The following is a 12,408-nucleotide window of genomic DNA, read 5'->3' as shown; positions in this document are numbered from 1 at the left end:
ACATATGTATATTTACATAAAAACACTGCACTGTTCTGCATTTTCTTTTGTTACATGTTTTTTTCTCTTAATGCACTTTTTTTTTTTGTTTTTGGTTGCCACTGCACTTCACTACACTAGTTTATTTTGTTCGATTTTCGTGAGATTTCTTTATTAATTTTAATGCTTTTGTTTTATTTTGTGGTTGGTTTTGTGGCTGTTATTTTATAGTTCCTATCTTGGAGGCTCGAAGGACCATAATTACTTGGGTGCCCAACGTAATGGGAAGCCAACACTACTGCATTTAAGTTTTCCTGGACTCACTTACACCCGCGTTTGATGTTAATAGTAAAAAGCATTCCTCTTAACCAATAGGAAATATGTAAGTGATAATTTATTTTTAACACAATTTTTACTGAATGGAAAAGTTAATTATATATAAAAATAAATAAGTGCGGGATCGCTGGTGATCCAAAGTTACGTAGAAAGCGTTTTATCGAAAAAAGGTATCAACCGGTAAAGTAACACCGCACAGGATCTGTGTTGATCGAAGCAAGTTAGCGTAGATATCGACGTGGCGCTGTGTATATGCGAATGTGACGATCGAAAGTTGACGTGCGAAACTGATGTGCGCAGTGTGTCGAACGAATCGCGAGTCCTATCCTGTTGTCCATCCTTTTTGTTTGGTGGGTAGGGGTACTGGTATGGTGAGCTTTGTTGTAGTGCCATCAGGTGTGGTGAATTGCGATGTTGTATTAGGATGCGCCAGTTTTATCGGGTAGAGGGGATGGATGCTTCTTCTTCTTCTTCTTGGCGTAGACACCGCTTACGCGATTATAGCCGAGTCAACAACAGCGCGACAGTCGTTTCTTCTCTTCGCTACGTGGCGCCAATTGGATATTCGAAGCGAAGCCAGGTCCTTCTCCACTTGGTCCTTCCAACGGAGTGGAGGTTTTCCTCTTCCTCTGCTTCGCCCGGCGGGTACAGCGTCGAATACTTTCAGAGCTGGAGTGTTTTCGTTCATTCGAACAACATGACCTAGCCAGCGTAGCCGCTGTCTTTTAATTCGCTGAACTATGTCAATGTCGTCGTATATCTCGTACAGCTCATCGTTCCATCGAATGCGATATTCGCCGTGGCCAACGCCCAAAGGACCATAAATCTTTCGCAGAACTTTTCTCTCGAAAACTCGCAACGTCGACTCATCAGATGTTGTCATCGTCCAAGCCTCTGCACCATATAGCAGGACGGGTATTATGAGTGACTTATAGAGTTTGGTTTTTGTTCGTCGACAGAGGACTTTGGTTCTCAATTGCCTACTCAGTCCGAAGTAGCACCTGTTGGCAAGAGTTATCCTGCGTTGGATTTCTAAGCTGACATTGTTGGTGGTGTTTACGCTAGTTCCACGATAGACGAAATTATCTACTACTTCAAAGTTATGACTGTCAACAGTGACGTGAGTGCCAAGTCGCGAGTGCGACGACTGTTTGTTTGATGACAGGAAATATTTCGTCTTGCCCTCGTTCACTGCCAGACCCATTTGTTTTGCTTCCTTATTCAGTCTGGAGAAAGCAGAACTAACGGGGCGGGTGTTGAGACCGATGATATCAATATCATCGGCTTACGCCAGCAGCTGTACACTCTTATAAAAGATTGTACCTTCTCTGTTGAGTTCTGCAGCTCGAGCTATTTTCTCCAGCAGCAGATTGAAGAAATCGCACGATAGGGAGTCGCCTTGTCTGAAACCTTGGTATCAAACGGCTAGGAGAGGTCCTTCCCGATCCTGACGGAGCTTTTGGTCCCGCTCAACGTCAGTTTACACAGCCGTATTAGTTTTGCGGGGATACCAAATTCAGACATTGCGGCATAAAGGTAGCACCTTTTCGTACTGTCGAAAACAGCTTTGAAATCAACGAAGAGGTGATGTGTGTCTATTCTCCTTTCACGGGTCTTTTCCAAGATTTGGCGCATGGCGAATATCTGGTCAGTTGTTGATTTACCAGGTGTAAAACCACACTGATAAGGTCCAATCAGTTTGTTGACGGTGGGCTTTAATCGTTCACACAATACGCTCGACAGAACCTTATATGCGATGTTGAGGAGGCTTATCCCACGGTAGTTGGCACAGATTGTGGGGTCTCCTTTTTTATGGATTGGGCATAGCACACTTAAATTCCAATCGTTGGGCATGCTTTCGTCCGACCATATTTTACAATGAAGTTGATGCATGCTCCTTATCAGTTCTACGCCGCCGTGTTTGAATAGCTCGGCCGGCAATCCATCGCCCCCTGCCGCTTTGTTGTTTTTCAGTCGGGCAATTGCTATTCGAACTTCTTCATGATCGGGCAATGGAACGTCTGCTCCATCGTCATCGATTGGGGTATCGGGTTCGCCTTCTCCTGGTGTTGTGCGTTCACTGCCATTCAGCAGGCTGGAGAAGTGTTCCCTCCATAATTTAAGTATGCTCTGGGCATCAGTGGCTAGATCACCTTGGGGGGTTCTACAAGAGTATGCTCCGGTCTTGAAACCTTCTGTAAGCCGCCGCATCTTTTCGTAGAATTTTCGAGCATTACCCCTGTCGGCCAGCTTATCAAGCTGTTCGTACTCACGCATTTCGGCCTCTTTCTTTTTCTGTCTACAAATGCGTCTCGCTTCCCTCTTCAACTCTCGGTATCTATCCCATCCCGCACGTGTTGTGGTCGATCGTAACGTTGCGAGGTAGGCAGCCTGTTTTCTCTCCGCTGCGACACGACACTCCTCGTCGTACCAGCTGTTCTTTTGCACTTTCCGAAAACCAATGGTTTCGGTTGCAGCTGTACGTAAGGAGTTTGAAATGCCGTCCCACAGTTCCCTTATAACGAGTTGTGTACGAGTGCTCTTAGAGAGCAGGAGTGCAAGTCGAGTAGAAAATCGTTCGGCTATCTATTGTGATTGCAATTTCTCGACGTTCAACCTTCGTTCTGTTTGTTGGCGTGCGTTGTTTGCTACACAGAGGCGGGTGCGAATCTTGGCTGCAACAAGATAGTGGTCCGAGTCGGTATTAGGACCTCAGATCTCACGCACGTCTAGAACATTGGAGACGTGTCTTCCGTCTATCACAAGATGAAGGTTGGTGGTTTTTCGATCTGGAGACAGCCAGGTAGCTTGATGAATCTTCTTATGCTGGAATCTAGTACTACAGATAACCATATTTCGGGCCCCGGCGAAGTCGATCAGTCTCAACCCATTTGGGGATGTTTCCTCGTGGAGGCTGAATTTACCGACGGCAGTGCCAAAGATACCTTCTTTGCCCACCCTGGCGTTGAAGTCGCCAAGCACGATTTTTACATCGTGACGGGGGCATCTCACATAAGTGCGCTCCAAGCACTCATAAAAGGCGTCTTTTGTCACATGGTCCTTCTCTTCCGTCGGGGCGTGGGCGCAAATCAGCGATATGTTGAAGAACCTCGCTTTGATGCGGATTGTGGCTAGACGTTCATTCACCGCAGTGAATGATAGTACTCGGTGACGGAGTCTCCCTCCCACCACGAATCCCACACCGAACTTGCGCTCCTTTATATGGCCACTGTAGTAAATGTCACAAGGACCTACTCGTCTCTGTCCTTGTCCCGTCCATCGCATTTCTTGGACGGCGGTGATGTCAGCCTTTATTTTCAAGAGGACATCAACCAGCTGGGCAGCGGCACCTTCCCAATTAAGGAACCGGACATTCCAGGTGCATGCCCTTAGTTCGTAGTCCTTATTTCGTTTGCCATGGTCGTCATAAAAAGGGGGGGTCTCTCATCCGAGGCTGTGTTTGCTTTTTCATTTTTTACGTGGCGGGTCCCAAACCCAGCGCACAACCCTAAGTAGGGGATATTTCGCCTTCTCACTTTAGCTCGCCTTCAAACGGATGTTCTTAGGCTACCCAGAGGATACTTGGTCAAAGACCAAGGTCTTATGACAGCCGTATACATTAACACCATTATACTAGGTTTGAGATCCCAATTCTTGGTGACGATTCTCTTGCAAGTATAGTAGACCATGTATGCTTTATTTATTCTTTTTTCTATATTTATTTTCCAGAGCAGTTTGATGTCAATCTCCACCCCCAAGTATTTAGCCGTCGGGAATAGAGTGAGTGTTGTACCTTTTAGTACTGGAAGTTGAAACTGAGGGATTTTGGTTCTGCTTGTGAATAGCATCAATTCTGTTTTGTTCAGGTTAACTCCTAGTCCATTGTTCTTAGCCCATAAACGCCACCAACCTGATCGATCATGTTGTGAAAGATGGAAGACATTTCTCCAGTATTCTGGACGTTCGTACGCTCCGAAGTCCTAACATCGATTGTTGCAGCCAAGATTCGCACCCACCTCTGTGTAGCAAAAAACGCACTGCATCAAACACAAGGAAGGTTCGACGTCGAGAAGCTATAATCACAACAGACAGAAAAAGGAAGAGGCCGAAATGCGTGACTATGAAGAGTCTGACAAGCTGGACGGCAGGGGCAATGCTCGAAAATTCTACGAAAAAATGCAGCGGCTAATAGAAGGTTTGAAGACCGGAGCATACTCTTGTAAAATAATCAAATCGACGGCCAAAGCATACTAAAATTATGGAGGGAACACTCCTCCAGCCTGCTGAATGGCAGTGAATGCATACGCCTGGAGAAGGCAAACACGATTCCCCAATCGATGACGTTGGAGCAGACGTTCCATTGCCCGACCATAAAGAAGTTCGAAAAGCAGTTATCCACCTGAAGAACAGCAAACAGGTGGCTGCCGATGCATTGCCGGCTGAGCTACTAAAACACGGCGATGAAGAACTAATAAGGAATATGTATCAGCTCCTTTGTAAAATATGGTCGGACGAAAGCATGCCCAACGATAGGAATTTAAGTGTGCTCTGCCCAACCCACAAAAAGGGAGACATCTCGGCCAACTACCATGGAATAAGCCTCATTAACATCGCGTGTAAGGTTCTATCGAGCGTATTATGTGAAAGACTAAAGCCCACCGTCAACAAACTGATTGGACTTTCTTCTTCTTTACTGGAGTAGACACCGCTTACGCGGTTAAAGCCAAGTTATTAGTGCGCCAGTCGATACTTCTACGTTTCGCTACGTGGAGCTAATTGGATATTCAGAGCGAAACCAGGTCCTTCTCCACTTGGTCCTTCCAAGGAAATGGAGGTCTTCCTCTACCTCTGCTTCCCCCGGCGGTTACTGCATCGAATACTTTCAGAGCTGAAGCGTTGTTATTGAATGGTTCGGAGAGGTCCTTCCCGATCCTGATGAAGCTTTTGGTGTTGCTCAACGTCAGTTTACACAACCGTATTAGTTTCACAGAGAGTTTTGCAGCGCCTTTTCGTGCTGTCGAAAGCAGCTTTGAAATCGACGAAGAGGTGGTGTGTCCGCATCGCCTTCTCCTGGCGTTGTACGTTCACTGCCATTCAGCAGCCTGTAGAAGTGTTCCCTCCATAATTTAAGTATGCTCTGGGTAAAAATTTAATAACTTTACAAGAGTATGCTCCGGTCTTAAAACCTTTTGTTAGCCGCTGCATTTATTCGTGGATTTTCTAGCATTACCCCTGTCGGCCAGCTTGTCAAATTCTTCATACTCACGCATTTCGGAGTCTTTCTTTTTCTGTCTGCAAATGCGTCTCGCTTTCCTCTTCAACTCTCGGTATCTATCCCATCCCGCACGTGTTGTAGTCGATCGTAACCAATGGTTTCGGTAGCGATGGTGCCAAATGGCTTGATGAATTTTCTTATACTGGAATGTAGTACTACAGATAACCTTATTTCGGGCACCGATGAAATCGATCAGCCTCAATCCATTTGGGGATGTTTCTCCGTGGAGACTTAATTTACCTACTAATGCGCCAAAGACGCCTTTTTGACCACCCTGGCGTTAAAGTCCCCAAGCACTATTCTGATATCATTGTGGTGGCAGCTCTCTTAGGTGCGCTCCAAGCTCATATAAGGCATCTTTGGTCACATCGTCCTTATCTTCCGTCGAGACGTGGACGCAAATCATAAATATGTTGAATAATCTCTTTTTACTGCGGATTGTGGCTAGACGTTCATTCACCTTAGTGAATTATAGTACTCGGCGACGGAGCCTCTCTTCCACCACGAATTCCACAACAATTTTCTTTCCTTTATATGGGCAGTGTAGTGAAAGCCACAATGACCTACTCGCCTCTGTCCTGGTCCATTCCATCGCATTTCTTGGGCGGCGGTGATGTCAGCCGTCACTCTAACAAGGACATCAACCAGTTGAGCAGCGGCACCTTCCCAATTAAGGGACCGGACATTCCAAGTGGTCCTTAATTCGCCTGCCATGGTCGTCATAAAAAGGGGAGTCTCACATTTGAGGCTGGTTGTAATTTTTCATAGGGGGTGTTTTTCTCACTTTCGCTTGCTAAAATGGATGTTCTTAGGTTACCCAGAGGATACTTGGTCAAATACCGGAAGTCATGAGCTGCTTGAGCCATATGTAAAAAAATCGTTTCTGGCCACTTCCAAGCGAATGTCGATCAGAGAACTTTCCTCTCTTGGGTGAACTTCTACAAATGACTCTATCCTCCAGTGTGGCTTTAGACCTGGAAAATTAAAAACCTCTTCGTCGATTTCAAAGTTACTTTCGACAGCACAAAAAGGAGCGGCCTTTATGCCGCGATATCCTCGATGACCTCTCGAGCTTCAATCTGCTGCTGAAATAATTCGAGCTGCAGAACTTAATCGAACAGGTACAATCTTTTAAAAGAGTGTTGAGCTGCTACCGTATGCCGATAATATCCGTATCATTGGCCTCAACACCCGCGCCGTTAGTTTTGCTTTCTCCAGAATTGACAAGGAAGCAAACCAAATGGGTCTCCCAGTGAACGAGGGCAAGACGAAATATCTCCTGTCATCAAACAAACAGTCGTCGCGCTCGTGACTTGTCTCTTACGTCCCTGTTGACAGTCATAACTTTGAAGTTGTAGATAGTTTCGTTTATTTAGGAGCCAGTATAAACACCACCAACAATGGCAGCCTGGGAATCCAACGCAGGACAACTCTTGCCAACAGGTGCTACTTCGGACTGAGTAGAAAATTGTGAAGTAAAGTCCTCTCTCGACGAACAAAAACCAAACTCTATAAGCCACACTTTATTTCCGTCCTGCTATGTGGTGCAGAGTCTTGGACGATGACAACAACTGATTAAACATTGTCATAGTTCAGCGAATTTAAAGACAGCAGCTACGCTGGCTAGGTCATGTTGTCCGAATAGACGAAAACACTCCAGCGCTGAAAGTTTTCGACGCAGTATCCTCCGGGAGAATCAGAGAAAAGCCTCCACTCGTTGCAAGGACCAGGTGGAATATCCAATTGGCGCCACGTAGCGAAAAGAAGGAACGACTGATATAATCGCGTAAGCAGTGTCAGTAAAGACGCAGTTAGGAAGAAGAAGTGAAATAGTGACCGAGCGTCTTTAAAATTTTACACTTTTTTTGGATTTTTTTTAGTTTAGCTAAGAGATAATTTATTAAAATATCTATTTGAAATCTATTCGAGTTTTGTGTTTCCGATAGAAACTTCGACCTGCATCCTGCCCGCCGTCCGACAAATGCACATGCGAGATGCATTGGGCAATTGTTTCTTAAAGGCAGAATATCATAGATTACGTTTCCAAAAAATTTGTAAATGTTTTTTAAATCTATATATATAAAAGAAAGTGACGTTAGTTACTACGCTTATAACTGGAGAACGCCTGGACCGATTTCGGTGATTACCACCAATTCGGACAGGTCTCCGCTCAAACAAGGAGAATACTTAAGAAAATTCTGGAAAATTTTCCGAAAAAAAAATTATAAAGAAAATAAATTTTCAAATACGATTTTAAAAAGGAAATAAAAACGAACATGATTTTAAATGCTGTATTGCCAGTTGTGTGCACCAACTTTTGACAGCTGCATGCATATGCACAGTTGGCAACCCACGCAAAATGCAAGGACATATGTGACTTGAGTTTAGTAACATAAATATGGGCATTTTCTTAAGCTTTTATCGGCTTTCGTTAGTTATTGTAATTCAATTTGATTTAATACATCTATATATATAAAAATGAAATGGTGTATAGTTGTAACGCTAAAACTCGAAAACAGCTGAACCAAATGAAATACTTCCTTTGGGGGATTTGTTTGTTATTACCACGCAGGTCATGTCTTAAAATCAGAACAAAACATTAAGAGGGCGTGGCACCTCCCATACAAATTGAATTTTTCAAGTCGAATATCTTCAAAAGTGTTTAAGGTAGGAACATGAAAATTGGTACAGAGCTACAGGATAACAACATCACTCTCACCTATAAAACCGGGGGCTATCGAATAAGGGGACGTGGTACCTCCCATACAAACTAAATTTTTTAAACAGAATATCTGTTAAAGGGTTCAAGGTAGGGACCTGAAAATTGGTATAGACCTATATGGTATCAAAAGCCTTCTTACACATAAAAGAAGGGGTAATTGGAAAAGGGGGCGTGGCACCTCCCATACAAACTGAATTTTTCAAGGTGAATATCTTCAAAAGTGTTTAAGGTAGGAACATGAAAATTGGTATAGTGCTATAGGAAACAACACCATTCCCACCCACAAAACTTGGCGTTATCGAACAAGGGGGTGGTACCTCCCATACAATCTTTAATTATTTTGGTTGTTAATCCACCATATATTCATCTCATTTTCCACCTAGCACGACATTTTGGTTGTTTCTTGCTATTTATGTTTATTTATCGGTGACAGTAGCGGTTACATCGTAATTTTGGTTGTGTTAGTACTATTTTTGGTTTATGGAAATGGCAGTTTTATGAAACAAACACAAATTAAATTAAACGTCAATTTTTCATTGCAATCGAACACGCAAAATTTAGAGGGCAATAAAAATGCGCCTTGCTTTACTGATATATTGATATATTTTGTTTTAAAAAGTGAGTTATTTAGTGAAACTGATTTAGCGTGTTGGCGAATACCGATTTATGTACATTGGAATTTATCATTCAATTGGTCTGCTTCCTTAGTTTAATTCATTCATTTTTGGAGTTTTCAAAGGTAAGTTATTGGTCCGTAAAACCTTATATGAACTTTATGCAAATGAATGATCATTTCCAATTAGATATTTGTTACGATGCCAAGAATCGGTACGTATGTTAACACTTCTCGGAGTTCCCAGGCCGCAAGGAGAACACGAAATAGCAGAGCACGTCAAAGGGAAAGTGTTATTGAGAGGGTATCACCACGAAATAGACTGCTGGAGAATAGCACGCACCAGTTAGAAGATGTCAACCAAACATACAATCAGCAAGAACGATTGAGAAGAAGGGAAGTTCACAATCAGCAACAACGATCGAGAAGAAGGGGAGTTCGTGCTCGCCAAAGTGATGAAGTAAGATCACAACATGCGATTATTCGACGACAACAGCGGCAACATCTTTCTTTTGTGAACATTGAACGGGCAGGTTTTCGATATGATCCAAATATTCAATATAGCGCATCCATTCAAATCGGTCAGATGTCAGTAGTTTGCCAATATTGCAATGCACCGCCAGGGTTATGTTGCGCCGGGGGAAAGGTTAAGTTGCCAGAATTGCTTCCACCACCACAGCCATTGTTCCACCTGCTTTACGGTGAATCTCCTCACTCGAGCCATTTCTTAAAGCACACTAATATCGGTATTCTGCTTGAGACGATTGTCTCATGTCTCTAATTGTCGAATTCTTCATTTAGTGACTCTGTTAGTTAGGAGTCTCATTTTGGTATTCTGGCAGATACAGTATACTACTATACAGTATACTACTTTACTGCATCTGCCAGAATACCAAAATGAGACTCCTGACTAACACAGTCACTAAATTACTATTGTGACAATTAGAGACATAAGACAATCGTCTCAAGCAGAATACCGATATTAAATGTACAACGATTGTTTTCAAATGACGTCGTGTGGTGGTGAAATTGTAAATGAACAAAACTACAATCCAACGTTTAACCCTTGTGTTGCCACCCAAAAAAAATCACACTGTCTGCCGCCCAGGGTACCCGGGTACCCGTACGCAAATTCGTGCGTATAAGTGCGTTATACTTAAAAATAATTGAGTGCATTCTATCAGGATCTATGTATTGACATCTTAGAAAGGTATACCTACTTGAATTTACCATATTAATTATGTACAGCCACCTTCAAAGTCCTAAATCAGGGATAAAACGCGCTCTGCTCTAACGTAAATTTCTCGTTTCTCGAAAGGCAAATGCGTGGAGTTCGAGTGCTAGAGAAACAGGTCGCTCTCTGAACTGCTTTGTACTTCAGGAACGTTCGAGAATCCCGTGAAACGAATGTAATAAAAAATAAGTAAATAAATAAATAGTTCAGTTTCCGTCGTTGACTCGAAGAAGCCAGGCGTATCGCTGCAGTCACTCCAGTCAGTTTGGATAGTTCGTTAGCGTGAATGCATTACATATCGATATTCGTAGTTATTTATTTATTGCAATACTATTGAAAAAAGTTTGTGAAGTGATAAGTAAAGATAATTGTATTTTATTTACATACCTCAGATAAATAAAAGGATGGAGGAGTTATCGAAAGCACAGTTTTTGAGGAAACGTATATACGTATACAATAAATACACGATTTATTTACCATGATAGGTTTTTAATTTTATCGAAAATTTAATGCGAAAAATATGAAAATAAAATATTTTTTTTGATGAGTATGGGGTATATATAGTAATGTAAAACATATTTTCGTATACTCTCACATATACTTTTATATATTCCAAAGAAAAACCAAGCTCTAATACTTCTTAGTCCGATGCACTATGATTATGAAATCTCTGATGCAGCTCACAAAAAACCAGAAATGATTTTGTTTAATAAAACAAAAGATGGCGTTGACACCATGGGTCAAATGTGTTCGAGGTACTCCACCCAACGGCGAACGTGTAGATGACCGCTGGCTTTCTTTTTCAGCATCCTCGACATTGCAGGTGTAGCTGCTTATGCAATCTACTATGAGAATAAGAGCATGCTTCGCAACAAAACAAACAGACTTTTCCTTCGGCAATTGTCAGAAGAATTACAATGCCGATGATCGAAGAGCGAGCCCCGAACCAGCAAATAATGCGAAACCACTCTACCAAAATCGCAGTCGAAAGTTTCTTTGAAAGGCCAATTTCTGGGTGGTACCCAGAAATGACCAACGTTGAGACGCCACTGCGAGAAGAGCTGTTGTAGGATCTTTTTATATTTGTAAGGAGCAGCCTATTCGCAAACGACGAAAACATGGAAATCCTGCGTTGAGTGCGATAAGCCCGTATGCGATCAGCGTTCGGTGAACATTTCTAAATGTTTACATTGCAATGAGTAATTTTGATTTTTTCTTAATTTTCTAATTAATTCTTAAAATTTAGTTATTCAAATTGACTTGTTCAAATTATTACTTATATTTCACTGTGCAAAAAGCAAAAAAATCATTAATTTTTTTGAAACTCTATACAGTATATTTTATCAATAAATGTTTAATTAACATAATTTGTTATAGTTATCATACAAATACTTATTTACTCCTTTTAGTTATAAAATAAAATTATTATCATAATGTATTACACGAACTGCGCCGAATTTCTGTCGGGGTACCCTGGTACCCGGGTGGCTGAGACGTGTTTCTATTTTCAACTGTAACATTTCTGAAGTTAGAAAAAAATTTGAGCTATGTATAATGCACAATTCGCTCGATAATCGGTTAAACCATGGGGATCCAAGAGGATTTTAGCCTATCCTTTTTAGAAAAAATATTATTCAACAAAATACACGCCGGTGGGTACCCGGGTACCCGGGTAGCAACACAAGGGTTAAGGTATTTTTGCCAAACAATATTCGACAGAAACTACAGAACTTTCCTCCAATTATACAGGTTCATGGGCAAATTTTTCATCTCGCTGGATCGCTGCTACTTTCTGGGAGATTCACATGATGAAGTAAATCGGCGTTGTGCTATCTTCAATACAACGAAAAGAGAAATAATCGAACAATTGCAGCAAATGTTCCACGATCACAATGGCCTCATTAAACTGTTTACGATTTTGTTGGAACGTATGCCAACAAATGATCATAGTATAATCATACAAGCGGACAAAAGACCAACAGGGACACATGAAAGACAATATAATGCACCTACAGTTAGCGAAATATCAGTTGTTGTTGTTGGAGAAAATTTGCAGTCGCGTGATATTGTTATCAAACGTAGAAATCAAAACGCACTAAAACGGATAAGTGAGACACATCGGTCTTACGACGCAATGCAATATCCGCTCATGTTCTGCCGTGGAGAAGACGGATATCACTTAGGATATAAGATGATAAATCCGGTGAATGGTTAGTAAAAAAAAAATTTTGTTTGCTACTTCATACAGG

The 12,408-nt window shown here is 42.1% G+C and overlaps 2 protein-coding genes across 20 annotated transcripts in view; both read left to right on the top strand.

Annotated features, from left to right (window-relative positions):
- LOC105233177 (zinc finger BED domain-containing protein 4) overlaps positions 1 to 12,408 on the top strand; it is a 454,786-nt gene that overhangs the window by 18,507 nt on the left and 423,871 nt on the right. For 4 of the 18 annotated variants that reach the window (XM_049449880.1, XM_049449871.1, XM_049449872.1 and 1 more), the window contains one exon: positions 211 to 361. The exons of the other annotated variants lie outside the window; for them this stretch is intronic. The gene's annotated coding sequence lies outside the window, so the exon portion shown is untranslated. The remainder of the gene's footprint in view (positions 1 to 210; positions 362 to 12,408) is intronic. 18 annotated transcript variants of the gene reach the window in all.
- LOC125776642 (uncharacterized) overlaps positions 368 to 12,408 on the top strand; it is a 35,183-nt gene continuing 23,142 nt past the window's right edge. The window contains exons 1-2 of one of the 2 annotated variants that reach the window (XM_049450097.1): positions 368 to 9,051; positions 9,116 to 12,369. In XM_049450097.1, the coding sequence (XP_049306054.1) occupies positions 11,745 to 12,369 (625 nt within the window). In that variant the 5' untranslated portion in view covers positions 368 to 9,051; positions 9,116 to 11,744. Of the gene's footprint in view, positions 12,370 to 12,408 lie in introns of both variants that reach the window. The other variant, XM_049450096.1, reaches the window with a different exon arrangement.

The sequence above is a fragment of the Bactrocera dorsalis genome, chromosome 2 (assembly GCF_023373825.1).
Source record: "Bactrocera dorsalis isolate Fly_Bdor chromosome 2, ASM2337382v1, whole genome shotgun sequence".
Taxonomy (NCBI): domain Eukaryota; kingdom Metazoa; phylum Arthropoda; class Insecta; order Diptera; family Tephritidae; genus Bactrocera; species Bactrocera dorsalis.
The sequence above is the reverse complement of the archived record's forward strand: the minus strand, read 5'-3'. Positions and strand labels throughout refer to the sequence as shown.